Source organism: Solanum dulcamara, chromosome 11 (assembly GCF_947179165.1).
Source record: "Solanum dulcamara chromosome 11, daSolDulc1.2, whole genome shotgun sequence".
NCBI classification, from domain to species: domain Eukaryota; kingdom Viridiplantae; phylum Streptophyta; class Magnoliopsida; order Solanales; family Solanaceae; genus Solanum; species Solanum dulcamara.
The window spans coordinates 46,118,039-46,140,876 of NC_077247.1; the positions used below are offsets into that span (position 1 = coordinate 46,118,039).

General features: G+C 34.4%; 2 protein-coding genes and 1 pseudogene across 3 annotated transcripts; all 3 read right to left on the reverse strand.

The window, feature by feature from the left end:
• Nucleotides 1-2,879: 2,879 nt before the first annotated feature.
• Nucleotides 2,880-5,754, reverse strand: LOC129874808 (probable LRR receptor-like serine/threonine-protein kinase At3g47570; annotated as a pseudogene).
• LOC129872636 (probable leucine-rich repeat receptor-like protein kinase At1g35710) lies at nucleotides 4,386-5,643 on the reverse strand. The gene is made up of 5 exons (XM_055947568.1): nucleotides 5,550-5,643; nucleotides 5,320-5,463; nucleotides 5,068-5,262; nucleotides 4,894-4,965; nucleotides 4,386-4,780 (listed from the first exon to the last, which is right to left on the reverse strand). Exons 1-5 carry the CDS (start codon nucleotides 5,641-5,643, stop codon nucleotides 4,386-4,388), a joined length of 900 nt encoding a protein of 299 aa, XP_055803543.1.
• Nucleotides 5,755-7,503: 1,749 nt separating the features above from the next.
• LOC129874806 (probable LRR receptor-like serine/threonine-protein kinase At3g47570) lies at nucleotides 7,504-14,511 on the reverse strand. 2 transcript variants are annotated; one of them, XM_055950172.1, is made up of 5 exons: nucleotides 13,450-14,511; nucleotides 13,007-13,222; nucleotides 10,926-12,920; nucleotides 10,450-10,822; nucleotides 7,504-7,574 (listed from the first exon to the last, which is right to left on the reverse strand). In XM_055950172.1, the coding sequence occupies exons 1-4, from the start codon at nucleotides 14,408-14,410 to the stop codon at nucleotides 10,473-10,475; spliced, it is 3,522 nt and encodes a 1,173-aa protein (XP_055806147.1). In that variant the 5' UTR covers nucleotides 14,411-14,511; the 3' UTR covers nucleotides 7,504-7,574; nucleotides 10,450-10,472. The 2 variants fall into 2 exon arrangements, with proteins under 2 accessions (XP_055806147.1, XP_055806148.1); XM_055950173.1 differs by lacking the exon at nucleotides 7,504-7,574 and having other exon boundaries at nucleotides 10,159-10,822.
• Between the last annotated feature and the right edge of the window lie 8,327 nt (nucleotides 14,512-22,838).

The window sequence follows — 22,838 nt, forward strand, 5'->3', positions numbered from 1 at the left end:
AACCTATATAATCACCCACACGAAGGGAGGTGCTTTACACTTGCCTCCACGTCAGTGCATCTTCAGATCTAAAAAAAAATTGTCAGATCTAAAAAAATTTAAAAAATCATCAGATCTAAAATATATATATATATATATATTTATTTATTTATTTTTAAAAAGAATTTAATTTAAATTGTGCTCACCATATATTGCCTAAACTAAATCTCTACTATGCAAATTTTTTTTCGAATTTCATGTTAAGTGTTTGAGTAAAAAAAGAAAAAGAAAAAGAAAAATTCTTTCGATATTATACAAATTGATGAAATATATGGAAAAAGATCACCGATAATTTAAGTATGTTGTGCAAAAATATTTATATTTCTAAAAATGATAAAATTGGGCTCTATTTCATAATGAAAAAAAGAAATTTTAATTAAAAATATATCAACTTAAGTCTTAATGTTAACTACTTATGTGTATTAATTAATAATGAAAATGTCCAATTGAAAATGGATATGTGTCCAAATTAATCAGATTTTATACTTTTTTTTCGTCTCTCACTTTTCTCAAAGAGAGTGAACACACTCTTTGTGCTACATCAGTACTGAAGGGTGTGTTTATTACACTTTAAAATAATTCAGGAGATAATAGGACTCATGTATAATTAAGTTATGTCCTAGCAATTTCGATTATGGTTGAGGGGATACTTGTGTATTATCCCTTCACATTTATAAACTTGTTAACAGTGCATGCAAAGACACATTCTCATTAAGGATTGAACTTGAGCGAAATGAAGGATATGGAAAGGGTCTCTCTTTTCCTACATGAGATATGAGCATAACATGTCATGGAGTAGTATATTAAATTGGCAATGAACGAGGAAAATGTCATGATCAAGCTACACCCTAGACGTGACACAGCAAATAGAATTCGAAAGATCCAAAACAAGCTTGTTAGCATAAGCATGACCTAAGATAACAAGAAAGCCAAATAAATCGAAAAGCGGAGAATAAATCTCAATATAGTCTGATATAGCATAATAGGAAAAATCAGATATAACTCAATATATACAGAATCATCTAATGTCTGAAAGTCTCTATCATAAACGAGTTGCTAGAACATCTCTCGAGCTATCTCAAACATAAGGAAAACTAAAATAAAGTCTGAACAAACCTAATATGAATGTCCTCGGAATATGAGGACTCACCGACACTGTAAAGCTGAGAAGAGTCTGTACTAACCACGGGCATGATGAGATGCATCGTGATCTATATTACAAGACAATACAGGCAAAAAAAGTATGCAATCAGTACTATGGAACCTATTGAATATGGAGAATGTGCAATGCATGGCATAAAACATGATAATGCAATGACCAAGCTAAAGCACAACATAATACTTTTAAAACATCGTTAGGAAGATAAAACATGTCCAATGCAATATTAGAAAAAAAATCATAAGCTTAACATAACATAAGTGAGAGATACCGTAACTGACATAAACTATGTGAGCTATAACATGGAGTCTGATGTATCCTTTCCATACGGAAAAAAGATTGCCCTACTTGCCAAGGTAAGGACCATTAAATGAGATATTTGTGGATCTACTAGCTAGGGTCAATTAAGGCAGATCTACCGGGGTACGTAGTTTTGGTACCTGGGTAATCGCCATTAGTCCACTCGGTGCTAGGTATATTACTCTCAACAAGAACAGTCATAATCATAGCATAAATTTGAAAATGGTAATAATCTTGTAAGATCAAATTTATCATAACATATTTGAAAATCATAAGAATAACTCCTTTAACAAATCATGATTTCATAACATATTCATAGCAGATACTTATATAAGCATCTAAATCATGATAGGCTCGTTCATAGAAAATCATGAAAATCCTTCATGATAAGAATACTGCACCTTTTAAAGCAACCTTATTTTCATAGAGACATCATTGATACTTTATCTAAAAGCTTCCTTAAAAATCACATTTCTTCATATTTATGATGCATGCATAATTCTCAAACATAGTTCATACTCACAAAATAGGCATAATGCATGAGTTCATGAGAAATTAATCAAAAAACGTGTAATTAAGATTGAATCATGTATATTAAGATCATTGAGAATATAAAAACATAATTGTTGAGCCCAATGCATAAACATGAAAACCTAGGGACATTTAGGAAGAAATCATAAAGAGGAATTGAAAACACTTTGGGACTCCATGGATGAAATTCCCACATACCTCAGTGGAATTCTAGCTTAAAATTGAAAAAGTAGACTTGAAACCTTGAATCCTTGCTTGGTGAAAGAGATGACCTTGAGAGAGAATTTCTTAGAGGGAATGGGGGTTAATTGGGAAGGAAATGAAAGAAATAACCTTGGAAAATAACTGCCAAAGGTCCTACTCGGTGATGTGAGTCGAGCTTGCCGACTTGATCGGCGAGTCGCCGAACGTACCTTACATCACCAACTTTGCTTAAGTTCTGAGCAGGATCTCTGATCTTTTAGGAGAGATCAGTCGTGCTCGCCGACATCAATCTGCGAGTCGCTGATTCCATCTTCTCTCGCCGACTTGGCTTCAACTTATGACAGGACTCTCAGAACATTTTGGCGATAATCCCTTAGCTCGCCGAACAGGAGTTGCCAATCCTGTCTTCCTCACCAAACTTGCTCAAGTCCTGAGCCAAATTCTCTAAATATTTATGCGAGCTTTAGCCTCGCCATTTCTGGTTACTTTTAAGACTTGATCCGAACTTAGTGCATGTTTGACTTAACTTATTTTAAGCAGCTTATAAGCTGAAAACAGAGGATGAAGCCCAAGACCATAAAAAGAAGATGAAAATCAAGAAAAAAGAAAATGGTAGCAGTAGTCTCCAAAATTATACTAATTCGTCTTGAAGTATGAAAAGGAAGAGCTTCCATCCGTTTAACTTAACAAATGCTACAGAATTTCCTGCAATAACGTTAGAGAAACAATTACTGATGGTTATTACACTGAACTTTATAACCTTTTTTTTTCCAAACAGAAATATAGAAAGTACTTGATGTCAAGTTGTTAGGTAGTTCAATAACAGGACGAAGGCTTTTGTTTGATCTTTTTCAATTTTGTTACAACTTCGGTCATGTTCATCCTTTCAACTGGAATACTAATTGTGCAATCCATGGCTAACTCCATGATGGATGACACACATTGCAGCTTTTGACTTAAGTTCTCTTCATCTACTGTTAGTAAGTCAGCATCTATGATTTGATCAAACTCATCATCAAGAAGTGAATTATCCACCCAGCTTCTCAAATTCAAATCTCCCGTGAACATTTCATCATTGGGTTTCTTCTTGGTAAAAGTTTCCAGCAGCATGATGCCAAAACTATAAACGTCAGACCTCTTGGATATAAGGCCTTCCAGGCCATACTCTAAAAAAGAAAAAAGAAAATATGTCAGCATTTTTAACTCATTAAACCATGGCATTGCCACTAGTTAAATAAATAATTCACCTGGAGCAATGTAACCAATTGTGGCGAAGGTTGTAGTGTGAGCAATAGATTCTTCCTTTGTTAAAAGTCTTGCAATGCCAAAGTCAGTCAGGTGTCCCACCATGTCGTCGTCAAGGAACACATTGCCAGGCTTTAAATCACAATGAATAACCGGTACTGAGTAACCATGATGGAGATATTCCAGAGCAGATGCAACATCGACCATGATACTCAATCTTTGCATTATATTTAAACAGTAATCTCTAAAATATAGCAACTTGTCTAAGCTCTCATTTGGCATGTACTCAGGTATTACTGCCTTAAAATCCAAGTTACAACAGCTGCTAACGATCTATGTGAGATTTCTGTGACGAAGATTCCGCATGATTTCACATTCTCTGTCAAAGGTTTGAAATGTACATTCCATCTGCACATTGAAAATTTTAACAGCAACAGTCATCCATCTGCCAGTCCCTTTGTAAACAGAACCAAAACTTCCACTACCTAGCAAGTTATTTTCATTAAAGCACTGAGTTGCTCTATGAAGTTCATAGTAAGAAATTCTTTGTGTTGCTACCTCTGACAACCCCTCTTCTTCTGCATCGACTCTTTTGGCCCGATGTCTCATCAACACGAAAGCTATAGCTGAAGTTAGCCCTATCACAGAGATAACTGAAAAGGCAACTACAATCCATATCATCCTCCTTTTCTTCGACTTAGACTGATTCTTTGAATTAGAAGGACAAGCTGGGACATGCTTTTGAGGGTTACCACACAACCATTCATTCGGCATGAAAGATTGGTAAGAGAGATTAACAAAAGGTTCTCCACTTGGAATTCCTCCGTGTAACGTGTTGAATGAGACATTAAAGGAGCATAGTTGCTTAAGTGCTGCTAATGACTTTGGAATCACACCAGACATTTTGTTATATGAGAGATCTCGCTTCCAAACTTATGAGTTCCCCAAATGTATCAGGAATAGACCCTTCAATTCTGTTATGAGCCAAAGACAGTTGAATCAATTTTTGCAAAACTCCCAATGTACTAGGAATGTTGCCTGAGATATTGTTTCTGGAAAGATCCAAAAGTATTGCAGCCTTGAGATTTCCAACTTCTCGTGGTAGAGAACCATTGATGAAATTAGAAGACAAGTTCAGCTTTAAAATGTCTTTGAGGTTCCATAGACTTGAAGGTATGCTAGCAGTGAAGTTATTGGAATCAAGATAAACCTCCCTTAGGGATGTCACAGTCCCCAAGCAACTAGGAAAAGGATTGGAAAAGGACCACTTATTAATGGTGTTAGCATGCCCAAGTTGGGTAGCTCACATAAAACAATTGGAAAAGGACCACTTATTCTGTTTGCACCAAGTGAAAGCCGTTGAAGGTTTTTCAAAGAACTTATCGTCGTCGGGACAATTCCAGTAAGGTTATTACCTCCCTGAGACAAAGTAGATAAATTTCTCATATTTCTGATCTCACTTGGAACATTGCCTTTGAGATTACAGCCTACAGCATAAAAAGATTGAAGAGAAGAGATATTGCCAATGGATCTCGGGAGCATTTCAGTTAGGGGATTGAAAGACAATATCAATATTCTCAAGTGTTTACAATTGGCCAGAGGAGTAATGAATCTCAATCCACTTGTAAAGGAGTTACCGTACAAGTTGAGAAGTTCAAGTTGTCTTAAATTTCCCAGAGATTCGGGAATTGAACCAGTAAATTCATTACTAAAGAGTTCGAGAAAGGTGAGCTTAGACAAATTTGAGATGGAACCAGGTAAAACACCATTAATGTTGTTTCCACCTAGAAATATTTTTTCAACATTAGATAACTCATTGCCTATAGCGGACGGAAGATTACCTGAAATGTGGTTTTCTGTGAGTCCAATAGTTACAAGGGGTGAGATATTGAAGATACCAATAGGGATCGACCCACTAAATTCATTGTAAGACAATGGAAGGTCTGTCAACTCTGGAAGGTTACCAACTTCATGTGGAATTACACCTGAAAAATTCAGTATGATTACGATCAGTAGAAGTATCCAAAAAATAAAAATTCTAACATGACTTGAATTAGATGTTTTCCCATACCTGCAAGATAATTATTGGAAAGATCAAACCAGGCAAGCATTGTCAAATTTCCAACCTGTCGTGATAATGGTCCTTCAAGCTTGTTATTATTCATACATAGCAAGTGGTGAAATGTTGAATAAGGTTAAAGGGATTGAGCCTGTTAAATGATTTTTATCCATGAACAAATTCTTCAAGTTATAAAGATGACCAATCTCATCAGGAATTGTGCCTGTCATATGGTTAAATAGAATTATCACATAAAAGTTCATATATTTAACAAGAGTTCAACTTTACTCAGAGACGCAGCATACAAGTTAGTATCAGACTCGACACTCAGACAAGGGAATCATTGCGATGCTCATTACTTTTAATCATGCATGGCTAGTGGATAAAGAACTCAACTGTTGCGCATGAAGAGTCTAAAAAAACCAGTCCTAACCGCACTTATCTTACAAGACAAGCAATTAGAAGGGGACGAGAGCACCACTATTTTTGTTTTTAAGGAATTGAACTTGAGGAGTCATTTTATAAGACAAGCAATGACTAAGAGGCAGACTCAACCAGTGCCCCTAACTAACCTTATGTATCTGGGTGCGTAATTAAATTTATATCATCCTTCAAGGTATATACAAGATTTTTTCCCCAAATACCAGGGTCTGATGACTCACCTAGCTTCCAAATGGGTCTGCCAGAAGCTTGGTCAAACCGGCTATAAGTAGTCAAAGTGAGAGCAGAAGTAACAGAGCAATTAGTGAAAAGAAACAAATCTTCTTTTGCTATTATTAGAAAAATACTTTATCATTTTTAAAAGATTGTCCAACACTTGTTAGCTATCTATTCCTATTATTTAGGAGCTAGTTAGTGATTAAGGCAACTACAAGTCATAGGTTTACTGTTTTCTTTTTTATTCTAGGTCTTATAAATGTAACCAGTAGTTATCAATGAAATTGTTCTTCTGCTGATATTCTTTTCACTTCTTTGCATTTTAATATTTTGTGCTCACAGGCTTATGAACATAGCAAACAGAGTAAGATTACTTGGTTCTGAGTTTAAAGACTCACGTATTGTTGAAAAGATTATGGTCACTGTTCCTGAAAGATTTGAAGTCACCGTTACCACTTTGGAGAACACCAAGGATCTGTCAAAAATTACTTTGGTGGAATTATTGAATTCCTTGCAGGCTCAAGAACAAAGAAGGGTTATGAGAGAAGATGGAATTAGAGAGGGAGCACTGGCGGCCAAACATGAAGATAGTGGAAGATACAAAAAGAAAAACAATAAGAAGAACCAGTCAACACATGGAGAAGGATCTCGCTACAACAACAAAAGCAAAGCAGGTAGCTTCAAAGGAAACTATCCACCTTGTAAGCATTGTGGAAAGAATGGACATGCGCCGTATAAGTGTTCTTCTGCTGACAGGCTTATGAACATAGCAAACAGAGTAAGATTACTTGGTTCTGAGTTTAAAGACTCACGTATTGTTGAAAAGATTATGGTCACTGTTCCTGAAAGATTTGAAGCCACCATTACCACTTTGGAGAACACCAAGGATCTGTCAAAAATTACTTTGGTGGAATTATTGAATTCCTTGCAGGCTCAAGAACAAAGAAGCGTTATGAGAGAAGATGGAATCAGAGAAGGAGCACTGGCGGCCAAACATGAAGATAGTGGAAGATACAAAAAGAAAAACAATAAGAAGAACCGGTCAACACATGGAGAAGGAGCTCGCTACAACAACAAAAGCAAAGCAGGTAGCTTCAAAGGAAACTATCCACCTTGTAAGTATTGTGGAAAGAATGGGCATGCGCCGTATAAGTGTTGGAAAAGGCCGGATGCTAAGTGCAGTAAGTGCAACCAACTCGGGCACGAAGCAATTATCTGCAAGAATAAATTGCAGCAGCATGACGCAGACGCCCAGGTTGTTGATGAACCGGAAGAGGATCAACTCTGTGGCATCGTGTTTTTCAACTGAGGCTTGGCTGATTGATAGCAGATGCACAAACCATATGACTCATGACAAAGAGCTCATTAAAGACTTGAAACCTGCCAGAATTACAAAAGTCAGAATAGGTCATGGAGGTTATATTCCAGCAAAAGGAATGGGAACCATTACATTTGAAACACAATCAGGTACTAAAGCAATTTCTGATGTTCTCTATGTACCAAATTTAGACCAGAACTAGTTAAGTGTTGGTCAATTGTTAGAAAAAGGTTCAAATTGTATTTTGAAGATAAACATTGCTTGATCAAGGAAGCCTCAGGACATGACTTGTTTAAAGTCAAAATGAGAGGCCGAAGTTTCTCATTAAGTCCACTGGAGGAAGAACAAGTGGTGTATTCGGCAAGAGAAAATGTTGCTGAGTTATGGCATAAGAGACTCGGACAGTATCACTATCAAGGGCTTCTCAAAATGCAAGAATTGGAGATAGCTGAGAACTTTTCTAAACTGGGAGCAAGTTCTGCAAATTGTTGAGCTTGTCGATTTGGAAAACAAAGTAGACTTCCATTCCCAAAAGCAACTTGGAGAGCATCAAGAAAGCTGCACCTGGTTCACACTGATTTTGGAGGACCCCAAAGGACTCCTTCACTTAAAGGTAGTCTTTATTACGTTATTTTTATTGATGATCTGACCCGGATGTGCTGGATTTATTTTCTAAAGTTCAAATCAGAGGTCAAGAGCACTTTCTACAAGTTCAAAGCGAAGGTGGAAAATGAAAGTTGTTACAAAATTCAGATTTTACGATCTGATAATGGCAAGGAGTACACTTCTCAACAGTTTGGTCTATTTTGTGAGGAAGCAGGGATTGAACGTCAACTTACTGCTTCTTATACTCCAGAACAAAATGGAGTTAGTGAGAGAAGAAATAGATTTATTATGGAGATGGCAAGATGTATGTTGCACGAAAAGAAATTTGCCAAAGATGTTTTGGGTAGAGGCAGCAAATACAGCTCTGTTCCTACAAAATCGATTCCCTCAAAAGCTGTGAAAGATCAAACTCCTTTTGAAGCATGGTATGAGTACAAACCTCCGCTGCATTTTCTTTAAGTGTTTGGTTGTCTTTGTTTTACCTATGTTCCTTAGGTCAAACGAGATAAGCTAGACAAGAAGGCTGCCCCAGACATTTTTATTGGGTACAGTAATGTTTCAAAGGCATACAAAATCTTTCAACCTGAAAGTGAGAAGATAGTTATCAGCAGAGACGTCCACTTCATGGAAGATGAAGAATGCGATTGGAATGAATCAAGGAATTCTGTCTAGAAAACAAGCTCGTGGTTAAATGAAAGAGAGGATGATCCACCAGTTAGGGGAACTCAATTTCTCTCTGATATATATGAGAGATGCAATACCTCTATTGCCCACTATCCCAACTAACTCTAGTTGACATAGACTTTGAACACTCCGATCAAGCTAACTCAAGCCATGACTCGAAAACTAAGCAATAACTCTTTTGCCCACTATACCAACTACCTCTAGTTGACATAGACTTCAAACACACCCTTCAAAGCTAACTCTAGCTATGAACTCGATGACATGGAGTGTATTATGAAATGATCAAGATTCCTTTATAGCATAGGAACTGATCTTACAATGTTAGAACATAAGACACAACGTTACAACAAAGCATCAAAGAAAGACATTTCTTGAACGACTCTATCAGGTCCCTTGTTGCCTTGGTGAAGTTGTTCTTCCTTGAAAGAATAATGGTTTTTGCTTGTATATTCTTGGTGTGCAAAAACTTGGTTGTTTTTTTATCCAAGGATGGGTATTAACGTATGGACAAAAACAACCTCGTGCATTTTGATTAGCAGTGTAGGTATGCTGTCCTCTGCATAGCAGGCAGTGGCAGCTTTTACAGCTGGTATCCATTATGTCACGTTGACATTCCGTGTTTATGCGACCAGGTCCGTCTATCAGTTCCCATGGTTTGTCGATACACAAAATGTGAATATGTACCTCTGCTGCAGTTCCCACCAACCTCTGCAGCTTTACAGCTGTAATCCACTTTCTTGCCCTTGACAGGCGTTAATCATGGGACCAGGTCCCTCTACCAGGTCTCATATTTGTTAAATCATCAAAACACAAATATAACAATAACTCGTTTTAAAAAAATACATTTAGACATGTCTTCAAGTTCTCTTGCTGGTACATTAGAGCTGGGAAGTTAGAGGGTCACCAAAAAGTTAATTAGATCTTTCGAGAAACCAGCTTTCATTGTGTTTTGGTTAGCTAATAACAGACTAAAAGTCCAATTCCGAGATCATTTGGTTATCTTGATCGATAAGCTTTCTGTTTCTGGATCTCTCTCTCTTGAAGAAGAATCTTTTGGTGAGATTCTAGTAAAGCAGATCTAGGATTTGAACTTTAAGATTTCCAAGTTTACTTCTCCTGTTAAAGTAGTGGGTTATTTGAATCATCATTTGCCGAGTCAGTGGACTCACACCACTTCTTTATGTATTCAAACTTCTAAGCATCGATGAATCAACCTATTACTCAAAAAATGACACTCGATAAATGGCATCAGGTAATTGAGATCTCAACATTTTTCCAAAATGTTTATACAGCACCATTTTTATATGGAATTACATTTTTGCTGAACGACTCATTTCTGCTATGATGTCGTGCTGATTGAAACACATATTTTCACTGGAGACAAGATTAAAGTAACGGGTAAATGACTCTTGTGGATCATCATTTACGTAGGCAGATGAGGAACACTTCACTTAAAATTAAGAAGCACTGCATTTTATTGATCCTTAATTAGCAATACATTGTACAGAGGACTCATCCTAACGAAGGTCAATTATAATAGCCACACAATCTCCTGCTAAAGCATTTGAAGAACAATTACTGATGGTTAAAATTCTGGTGAACTTTACAACTTTCATTTTTACCTCCCAGAAAGGATATGGAAAGTACCTGATGTCATGTCATTCGGCTGTTCAATCAGTAACAGAAAAAAGCTGCTGCTTGATCTTTTTCAATGCTGCTACAACATCAGTCATGTTCATCCTTTCAACCGGAGATTTAGCTGTGCAACTCATGGCTAACTCCAAGATTGATGATACATACTGTAACTTCTCATTTAGCTTTTCTTTGTCTACTCTTAGTAAATCAGCATCTATGATTTCATCCAGCTTATCAGGAAGTGAACTATGTACCCAGCTTTTCAAATCCAAATCGCCCGTGAACATTTCATCATTAGGTTTCTTCTTTGTAAAAGTTTCCAGCAACATGATACCATAACTATAAACATCAGACCTCTTGGATATAAGGCCTTCCAATCCATATTCTAGAAAAGAAAACATAAAATACATCAGCAACTGAACTTATAAGGCGTTAACCTGATTAACTGTTAATCGAAAACCTTGTTACAAGTTAAATAAATGATTCACCTGGAGCAATGTAACCAATTGTGGCAAAGGTTGTAGTGTGAGCAATAGATTCCTCTTTTGTTAAAAGTTTTGCAATGCCAAAGTCAGTCAGGTGTCCCACCATGTCGTTGTCAAGTAAGACGTTGCTAGGCTTCAGATCACAATGAATAACAGGTACTGAGTAACCATGATGGAGATATTCCAGAGCAGATGCAACATCAACCATGATATTCAATCGTTGCATTATATTTAGAGAATAATCTCGAGAATATAGCAACTTGTCTAAGCTCCCATTTGGCATGTACTCAAGTACCAATGCTTTAAAATCCAAGTTACAGCAGCTGCTAATGATCTTTGTGAGATTTCTGTGACGAAGATTCCTCAAGATTTCACATTCTCTATCAAAGGTTTGAAATGTACCTTCCATCTGCACATTAAAAACTTTTACAGCTAGTATCATCCCATCTGCCAACGTCCCTTTATAAACAGCACCAAAACTTCCACTACCTAGCAAGTTATTTCCATCAAATCCCTGAGTTGCTCTTTGAAGTTCATAGTAAGAAAATCTTTGTGGTGCTACCTCAGGCGACCACTCATCTTCACCTTTGATTATTTTACCCCGATGTCTCATCAACACGAAAATTATTGCTGAAGCAAGCCCTATTATAGAGATAACTGAAGAGGCAACTACAATCCATATCATCCTCCTTTTCTTCGACTTAGACTGATTCTTTGAATTAGAAGGACAAGCTAGGACATGCTTTTGAGGGTTACCACACAATCCTTCATTCGACATGAAAGATTGGTAAGAGAGATTAACAAAAAGTCCTCCACTTGGAATTTCTCCGTGTAACCTGTTGAATGAGACATTAAATGAGTGTAGTTGCTTGAGTGCCTCTAATGACTTTGGAATCACACCAGACATATTGTTATATGAAAGATCCAATGCTTCCAAACTTATGAGTTCCCCAAATGTATCAGGAATAGACCCTTCAATTCTGTTATGAGCCAAAGACAGTTGAATCAATTTTTGCAAAACTCCCAATGTACTAGGAATGTTGCCTGAGATTTCATTCCAGGAAAGATCCAGAAGTATTGCAGCTTTGAGGTTTCCAACTTCTAATGGTAGAGAGCCATTGAAGAAATTAGAAGACAAGTTCAGCTTCAAAATGTCTTTGAGGTTCCATAGACTTGAAGGTATGCTAGCAGTGAAGTTATTGGAATCAAGATAAATCTCCCTTAGAGAAGTCACATCCCCTAAGCAACTAGGAACATGTCCCCACATTTGATTTTGTGAAAGGTTTAGCATGCCCAAGTTGGATAGCTCACATAAAACAATTGGTAAAGGACCACTTATTCTGTTTGCACCAAGTGAAAGCTGTTGAAGTTTTTCCAAAGAACTTATTGTCGTCGGTACAATTCCAGTAAACTCATTGTAATCCAGCTTCAAATAAGATAAATTTCTCAAATTTCCAATTTCATTTGGAATATGGCCTTTGAGATTACAACCTACTGCCTCAAACGTTTGAAGAGAAGAAAGATTCCCTATGGATTTTGGAAGTATCGCATTTAGGGGATTGCTAGACAATATCAGTTCTCTTAAGTGCTTACAATTGGCCAAAGTAGTAATAGCATTCAACATTGAAGAGTCACTAGTGAAGGAGTTACCTTCCAAGTTGAGAATTTCAATAAGTCTTAAGTTTCCTAGTAAGTCGGGAATTGAACCCGTGAGTTCATTCGCACTGAGTTCAAGAACAGTAAGCTTAGACAAATTTGAGATGGAACTAGGTAAAAGACCATCAATGTTATTTGCACCTAGAAAAATTCGTTCAAGATTGGGTGACCCGCTGCCTATAGTGTTAGGAAGATTACCTGAAATGCAGTTTTGTGTGAGTGCAATAGATACAAGAGTTGAGATATTAAATATACCATTAGGGATCAATCCACTAAAGTTATTGAAATCCAACTTCAGCATCAACAACTCTTGAAGGCTACCGATTTCATCTGGAAGCACGCCTGCAGAATGAAGTAAGATTACCATTAGTAGAAGTATTGAAAGAACTAGCATTCTGAAATCCTGTGTATTAAATATTATTCCATACCCGTCAGGCTATTAATTCCAAGATCAAGTACGTTAAGCATAGTCAAATTTCCAACGTCTCTTGGTAGAGGTCCTTCAAGCTTGTTATCCCACATTGATAAAACTTGAAGGGATGAAATGTTGAATATGCTTAATGGGATTGAGCCTGTTAATGCATTTTGTTCCATGCCCAATAGCTTCAAGTTATGAAGATGACCAATCTCATTAGGAATTGTGCCTGTCAAATGGTTAAGCAAAAATATCAAATAAAAATCCTACGGAATTAAGTTGAACAAATCCCAATACCTCATTAAATAATTTATCAGACAGGAGAGGAAAATCGAACACTTCACCTCTTGTTGAAACTGAAAAGAGCATCCATGTGTTCGGCACAGAACAATATATATATATATATATCTTCGATTTCTTACTATGTAGATATTGTTAAGATTGGAAACAGCATACCTTCTAACTTGTTATTTCCGAGGGCTAATTGTTGCAGCAGTTTTAATTTCCCAAGTTCTCGTGGAATTGTTCCAATCAAGTTATTTTCCAACAACAATAGGACTTGAAGTTGCGAGCATTCTGATATACGTCTTGGGATCTCTCCACTTAACATGTTGAAATTAAGCCCAAGCTTTTGCAATCTTGGAAGGCAACGACACAGATCAGATGGGAAATCACCAGTTAAACCAGCATTTCTGAGATCCAAATATTCTAATGTCGAAATGTTGAAGATGGAGAGCACGTTGGAGCCATTGAGTTTATTGAATCCAAAGCTCAACCATTTCAAACTCCTAAGAGTGGCTATTCCATCTGGAATATTTCCTTCCAGATTGTTGTACCTCAGATTCAGGAATCCAAGATTCTTCATGTTTGAGATAGAAGAAGGAATGAACCCACTGAAACTATTGTTTTCAAGAGACAACATTTGAAGGTCTTCAAAATCACCTAAACATTTAGGAATCTCTCCAGTGAAGTTGTTGAAACTAAGATTAATAGCTCTCAATTTTCGCAAACGAGAAAACTCTGGTGGAAGTTCACCATGGAAATAGTTGTAGCTTAGATCAAGTGAAACAAGAAAAGAGAGGTCGCCAAGTTGTGACGGGATGGTACCCGAGAAGCCCATGTCTGAAATATTGAGTGCAGTAACTCGTTGATGACGAGAGCCACAAGTGACGCCAATCCAGTTACAAACAGAGGCAGAAGAGGACCAGTTTGTTGAAAGAATGTGATAAGGGTCTGAAGTGATTTGGGATTTCAGCCCGAGAAGAGAAATTTGATCAGTTCTAATATTCATGGATAAGCAAGTTGAAAGAACATGAAGAAGAAATAACAAAAATGTTAGAAGCTGAAAAGAGGGATTTTTCACCATTAATGAAATCCTCATTTTCTTTGAGCTGATGGGAAAAAATCTGTTACCCATAGAATATGGCGGTATATTTAAATATTTATAATAGGGATTCACGACACACAAAAGGAAAGAGACAAACAAATTCCCATTCACTTTCTTAGCTTGCGTTGACACATGCAATATAAAATCACAATTTCAAACAGCCTTTAAACATGTCATTTGGAATCATGAAATTCTCAAGAAGAAAAAAAAATTGGATTCCAAATCATGATTTCAAAAACTTTTTAATGTAAAACTTGGCTCCATTATTTTAAGTTTTGCAAAAAAGACTCATGTTCAATATAAAGAGATTGTTGGTACTATGTAAAATGATTATATTAAAGAATAATTAGTTACTATTTCTTTTATTGACTAGTGTGTTTTTATTTAAAAGTTTGTAATCATAAATATTTATTTATAAAAGGAATATGGAGATATGCGATTTATCAATGTGATGCCTTATGATATTTCGATATCTTGTTTATTAAGTATAGTTTGTTCATTTCGTAAGATTTTATAAGAATTTGGAAAATAATAGTTTTCATTTTCATTTTCATTTTTATGGAGAAAAATAATACAATTTTAAAAATTCAAATTAAAATTTCAATTTTATATCATTTAATTTCATATCACATGTTCAGCCACAAGCATAGTATGGACTGAGTTGTAAATGTGAAAAGTTTGATTCCCATATAGACATTGATTGCTTAGGAATCAAAACTCGACTCAAGTAGTGTCACGCACTAGGAGTGTGTTGGACTTTCCATTCTCTAGCCTATGTGATCTCATTCAGATTGACTTCTTTTCTGGATTTCAAGATCTACTAGTAGATTTTATATAAATCCACCCAACTTTGCACTTGAGTATTGAACTGACGATTCTTATATATACAAAAAAATATATATATACATTTGCTCTAAGCCATCCCATTTGCCTTTAGTGGTGCCATCCAATTTTGAAATTTTAGGTACAAAAAAGAAGCCAACTTGCCAACTTGATGTTATATTCTTCCACTAGCGGCTGCTTCTTTTTTCCCATTAATCATCCAGTTGTTGTATTTCACAATAGAAAAAAAAAACACATTTTAGTTGTTAAATATCAATTGAAATTATGTTGTTAGCTCCATATCAAATATTTTGGCTTCGAGGTCATTTGTGCATTTTTTCTTTTTTGGGTCATTTTAAATGGTTTTTACTTCCTTGATTAGTGACAAAATCAAGAAGTTAATTACGCAAATGATCATCTAAATTAAATTTTATAACTTAAACGACTTTGGCCGGGAAACTCACCGGAAATCCTAATTGGCATTCCACGTCATTAACAAGACATAAATAAAGAAAAAGAAAGAAAAAGTTAAGTTAAAAAAAAGAAGAAGATCGTTTCCAGAAAAATCAAAAAGAATTCCGGCCGGAGAGAGAGAGTGTGTTTCTTCTTCTCATCAAATCATCCTCAGGTAAGTGCTTGAATCCCCACTTAAATCAGCATTCAAGACAATTTCTTGAAGACCTTTTGTTAAATTTGAGCCACTCTATTTTCTGCATACAAACTGTTTGCTTGATTGTCTCAACGAGAAATAAAAACTTGGTTTTCCTTATAATTAGAAGATGAAGAAAGCAAGACAAATTTCCGATATTTAATTTCATGGCGAAGAGATTCTTGGGGATATTTTTTCAAGTTTACCAGTTAAAACTCTGCTTCGATTGAAGGTCGTATGTACACGCTGGTGCACTCTGATTTCGACCCCCTGGTTCATCTCCGCTCAGCTCAAGAGGTTTAATTCGGATCATTTTATCCTTGTTCAGACTAGGGCGAGAAATGGTTTGATCCGTATACATTTTGACTACCAAACTTAAGTTGATTGTTCAAGGTTTGCAAATTTAGATAATATTAATAGAAGTCATTTAAATGGATTGATTGTTCATCATTTTTAACTTGTATTTTTCCGCTTAAAAGTTTGAAATACTCATTACAATGAGTCAGGAGCCGATTGGGCAAATTTTTTTACAAAATTTTAAAACGGCAATCAATTTTGAAATGAAACCAAAAGGGTGACTTACCTTTACTAGATAACGTTCTCAGTCAAAACGTTGAAGGAAGTCGCAGGCTGTGGTGTGACTTGTAAGTCGCATCCTATCGTGCGACTTCCTCTCACTCCCACACCACCCCCACCCCCAACCCAAAAACCCTTTATATAATTTATGATATTTGTTGTTTCATTTAGTATAATAATTTTTTCTCCAATTAAGTTATTTATTCTATTCGTACTCCCACTTCCAACTAGGGATGTACAAGGCAAATCGATAAACTGCACCAAACCGACAAATCGAACCAAATCGAAAAAAAATCCGACTAGTGGTTTGGTTTGACTTGGTTTGGTGTTTGGAAAAAAAAACCCGATCATTATAGGGTTGGTTTGGTTTTAACTAAAAAAAGTCAAATTGAACCCAAACCGATCTAATTATAGATATACTACTTTTAAATTATGTTATACATAAAAATATTTATTAAAATGTAATTTATAAATATTTTTTTAAATTTTTTCATAAATTTTGTTTTCTTTCTTACATTTAGATTTGGACTTGAGAAGCCCATCTAAATAATATACAAAAAAAAATCATCTTATAAAGTTATATTATAAAGTTAAAACTTCAAACAGTGTTCTGCCTCCATCTTATATGTTGATATTTTGTACTAGAACTCTTTTTAAGAAGCACTGTTATGTGCTTTTTATTAGATACTATGAAAAACCCGAAAAATCCGGAAAAAAATTGATATCGAAAAACCCGAATTTTATTGATTTGGTTTGGTTTGGTTTATAGATTTAATAACCCGATCAAATGATTTGGTTTGGTTTGTAAAAAATTCGAACCAACCCGGTCCATGTACACCCCTACTTCCAACTATATTGATTTTTTTCATATTCTTTATAAATTGAATATATTGTGTGATAATATCTATATATAGTTCATCATATTTTACAACATGTTTGTTTTATGCACTATTAATTTAATACATCTTTTGTTAATCATGTTAAGACTTGAGAACATTAAAATTTGTGTAAGTAAGAAATAAAAAATTAAAAAAATATTAAACTCCTTTTGACCAATTTCTGTCCGTCTATCTTTTTTAATAATTCGAAATAATTTTAAATTCAATTAACCAACTTTTCATCTCTCAATATAATTGTGTTCTTTATTAGATATCTTAATATGTTTTTATGTGTTCTTTCACATCCAACCTTCATAATTCTTAATTTTAATTTTTTATTATGTGTTGATTATACAATAAAGAAGCACCAAAAAAAGATGAGAAAAAAAAATAAGGAGATCACAATTAATGCCAATGTATAGAATGATTTCATGGCAAGAACAATTGCTAATGGAATGAATTTAGATGTTGCAGTTGGAGAAACAAATGCATTTGAAGGAGCAAAATTCGGGAAGAAATAAGGATATGAGCATAATTACAATTTGAGTATTTATGGACGTTGAAATGGATTTTGGTTTGTTTAAAAGAGTAATAACGACTTTCAACATACTCGGCTTATATATATTTGAAAAGTATATTTATATATGTATTTATAATTCTTTTTTCTTAAAAGTTTTAGGTTAAAAAAAAAAAACATACAATTGGATACATACATATAATAAGTGTACAAAGAAATATATATAGCTTATTAAGAAAAATATTTTTTTGTCTTTACTAATAAGTATTTATAGAAGACTAAAAACTTTTAAGTGATGAAAAAATATCATAAAAGAATATATAAATAAAGCATTAAAATTATGTGACTAAATGAGCCAACAAATATCATAAATTATACAAAGGATTTTTGGGTTGAGGGTGGGCTGGGGGATGGGGGTAGGTGGGAAATGGGGTGGGGGTGGGGGTGGGGGATGGGGGGGTGTTGGGGGTGATTTAAAGGAAGTCGCACCACAGCTTTCGACTTTTTTTAAAGTTTTGACTGAGGGACGTTATCTGATAAAGGTAAGTCGCACCTCGGATGTGTTTTCACCATTTTGGTTTCATCCCAAAATTAATCGCCGTTTTAAAAAAAATTTAAAAAAAATTACCATTTCGACTCCAAACTCCATTACAATGCGGTTTTAATATGATTTCTATGTACTGCTTACATATCCAAAATTATATATATATATATATATATATAAACTTCTATTGTAGTGAAAAATGCGGTTCAAATTTAGTTTGAGTAATAGGTTCAAGTTCCCTGTCATACATTGTACAGACGAGTATGGATTTAATAGCTTTTTGGTAATGAACCGCCAAAATATGTATTGAATATTTACAACCACTTATCTATGCGCATTTATTTGGTAACGTCAAAACACATTAATTATTCTTGCAATTATTGTTATAACTACCTTATATCCTTTGTTCATATCGAAACATCCGAAGTATATAAAAAGCCTACTGAAAAAATATATATAATGAGTATTATATATATATATATTTTGTAGGTGCGAAATGCTGTGTGTAGGGGTGAACAGAAGATGGAGGTAGGACGAAAAATTATTGAAAAGAAGTGATTAGATAGGACATAACATAACTTCACATTATCAAGTACATGATTCTAAATAGGAAAGAGTGATGGTCACGTATTAGGATAGAAGGTTAGTAGAGGTAAATGTTGTCTTGCCTTGTGAAGGTGTAGGCCCGTTAGTACCGGTCATAGTACTTTTCGTACTTTGGTAGTTCATGCCATATGTTGTTTATTGTATTTCGATTATCACATTATTTTGTTGTTATTATTGTTGTCTCTTTTCTTACTAATTGCTATGCTTTGGGCATTGTTTTCTTCTTATTGTACTTGCGTTTGATGCATTTAAGCTGAGTGTCTTTCGAAAACAATACATCTACCTTCACGAGGTAATGGTAAGGTTTGTGTACACTCTACTCTCCTCAGACCCTACTAAGTGGGACTTTACTAGGTATGTTGTTGTTGTTGTATATATATATAGTAAAAATGTCTCTAAATTAATATTGTCTGGAACGTGATATATTTTTATTTTGTAGAGGTATTATTTAATCGATAAATTAATATTATTTATTAATTTAATGAGTATTTTCGAGATTCAATGAAAGTTAACTTTGATTACATCGTTCAGGTTATGAAGCCTTAAGAATTTTAAATGAACCCTCTTGTGAAAACGACATTCATGAATTTGAGGTCAGGAATACTAATCTCGTTTACTGCAATAAATGGATGTCAATAACCTATTAGATTATCCAGGTAAAAATGACACATGTTCAGGGTCCAAGCTTAGAAGAATTGTTGATACCATCGGAGAAAATAATGTTGATCCCTTTGGACCGGTTACGCATAAGGAAGCACTTATCGCATTGAGAACTCTTTACAATTTTTGATGCAGTTCAAGAAGACAATACCGAAACTTTTGGATGCAATAAAAAAAGTTAGAGATGAGATTCGACTAGATTTAAATTTTAACAAAAAATTAGAAAAAAACACTAAAATCACATTTCACTTATAAAATGTCTTAGATATTTTTGTAATTTTAAAAAATTATCAATTTATAATATTAATGGAACCATATATTTATATAGGGGCCTTTTAAAAATATATTATCTTATCAAAATCAATGATTTTTTCCACTTGGCTCAATTTGTGATTGAAAAAAAAATATTACCTTAAAGAATTTATTAATTTACTAACTTTTTCCATATTTACTCTTTCATTTATTGAAGTTTTATATTTTCTATGAGATAAATCACACTACTTCCAAAGTTATATTTATGATTTTACAAAAGACAATAGTAAAAAGTATGGTTCAAATTATATCCTTGAATGTTTTTCTTAATATGTGTGCATTGCCTCACAAATTCACTTAATATGGAATCGAGGGAGTATCATTTTAAAAGGTTTTTTACTTCTTTGATTAGGAGACAAAATCAAGAAGTTAATTACGCAATGGTCATCTAAAATAAAATATAATTCCTCCGTCCCATTTTAGTTGTCATGATAAGATTTGCACAATTCTTAAGAAAATATTAATTAAGAGCGTTATTTGACTAATATACCCCTTATTAATTTTTTAATCTTTATATATTTATGTGCCTAATTAATGTTAAGGGTAAAGTTGGAAAAATATAATTAATTCTCTCTTGATTGTTTAAATTGACAACTATTTTGGGATAACTATTTTTAATATATATGACAACTAATATGGAACGGGGGGAGTATAACTTAACGACTTTGGCTGGGAAACTCAGTGGACCTTATCTCCCAAAAATCCTAATTGGCATTCCACGTCATTAAAGATGCTAAGACGCTGGTTGGCCCCAAATAGTTTTTGAAATTTTTTTGGGAACTAGTGTTTGATCATATAATTTGTTATTACTTGGCAAATATCCCAAGTTCCCAAGTTCTAGAAAAAATTAGAACTTGAAAACTTGGAAATTTTTAAAAATTTAAAATTTATCCCAATTTTTTATATTTTATAAAAGGCAAAACCCATCGGTGGCCCCTTAAAGTTGACACCAACTTTCACTTAGACACCTAAACCAGGAGATGTTCATTTTAGACACTTCAAGTAAGGGTCGAATGTGTCATCTTGACACTTTTTACACAGTTGATACCTCGCGTGTTTTCCACCTATCTGAGGCGCGTAGAAGCTGTTTTTTCTTAATTTTTTTTGTTCTTCTTCTTCATTTTTTAATATTGTTACATGTATCCATCAGTATTTACAGTTACTTGTTTTAGTTCTTATTACTTTTAAATTCTTAAGTTTATTTTTTATGCTCGGATTTCTATCAAGATTTTCCGACGACTTAACCATCTTCCAAAAAAAAAAACTTGAACAACGAAGCATATCGATTTTGGTGAAGACGACGGCGAGGTGGGTGGTGTTGAAAGACCACTGATAGGGTGTGGGGGTGGGGGTTAATTAGTGAGTAATTTTAGATTTGTATTAATCTTGCCGGAAAAAATGGAGGTTCGTCAGATTTTTTGACCTAATTTAATTTATATTTTCGTTTGCACTTATAGCTCCATATTTTCCTCTTTAGATGATATGGATAGCGTTGGGTGAGTGTTGGAGGAGAAGAAGATCTGGTGGGGTGGGGGAGGGTTGGGGTTGGGGTGGGTGGGGTTGGAGAAGATGACGGCGGGGTGGGTGGGGGTTAATAGTTGTTAATTTTTATTTTTTTTGGATAAAAAAAATGCCACGTGTCATCAAATTATTGGTCATTTTTTCTATTCAAAAGTCATTATTTGATAATTATTTTTGATATATATATATATATGACATGTGTCTTTATTTAATTCGTTGCTTTTGACACATCAGGCGAGTGTATTACACACTTAATATATTTTGATGATTGTCAAAAAAGTGTCAAGATGACACATTCGACCCTTATTTGAGGTGTCTAAAATGAACATCTCATGGTTTAGGTGTCTAAGTGAAAGTTGGTGCCAACTTTAGGGGGTCACCGATGTGTTTCGCCTTTATAAAAACATACATTATTTATTAATTCTAACTAATATTTATCTACTAACTTACTCCATTAATATGGCGAACTAACACCATTAAATAACATATCTATCTATTAATAAAAAAAATAGTTTGTTACTACCTCCCGCAAAAAAAATAGTTTGAGTGACAAGATTAGAAAAGAGAATATTTATTTTTAATGCAATTAATGTATTGTTCTTGTCCATATTGTTATTTTATTGTTGTTGATTGTTATCAATTATGTTATAATTTTTTTTAACTAAACATGTTCATTATAGAATGATAATACAAAATTATGGATAGTTTTAATAATTTTTAAAACTTATGGTACAAAATAATATTTTTTAAAATAGTCAAATATTCTTAAAAAAAATTCTGATCAAATACTAAAATTTCACCAAAAAATAATTTATCAAAAATATTTAAAAATTTGTGGTCAAACGTCAGCTTACTTAAACGTCAGCTTAGCTTCCCACATCAGCCCCATAAATAAAGGGCGAAACCCATCGGTGACCCCCTAAAATTGGCACCAACTTTCACTTAGACACCTCAACTAGGCTTTGTTCATTTTAGACACCTCAAGTAAGGCTCCGATGTGTCATTTTGACACTTTGTGCTGACTTGGCACATTGCGTGTGCTGCACCCATTTTAAGCGCGTGAAAAATATTTTTTCTTTAAAAATATTTTATTATTATTATTTTTTTGTTCTTCTTCTTGTTTATTTCTGCCATCATTTCTTCTTCTTTTTTTTCTTCTTCTTCATTGTGTGTTCTTCTTTTACAATTCCCTTTCACAAAACACAATCTTTCTCCATTTTCTTCAACACCCATTTGCCCCAAACCCATAAATTCCCTTCTCGCAATCTCTCCAGACGATTCAAGAATCGTTGATAGACTTGTTTACATATTCACTAAGCCTCTTGATTCATCAAAAAACCAAGAAATTGATGAGTTGGGTTCAAAGATTACTA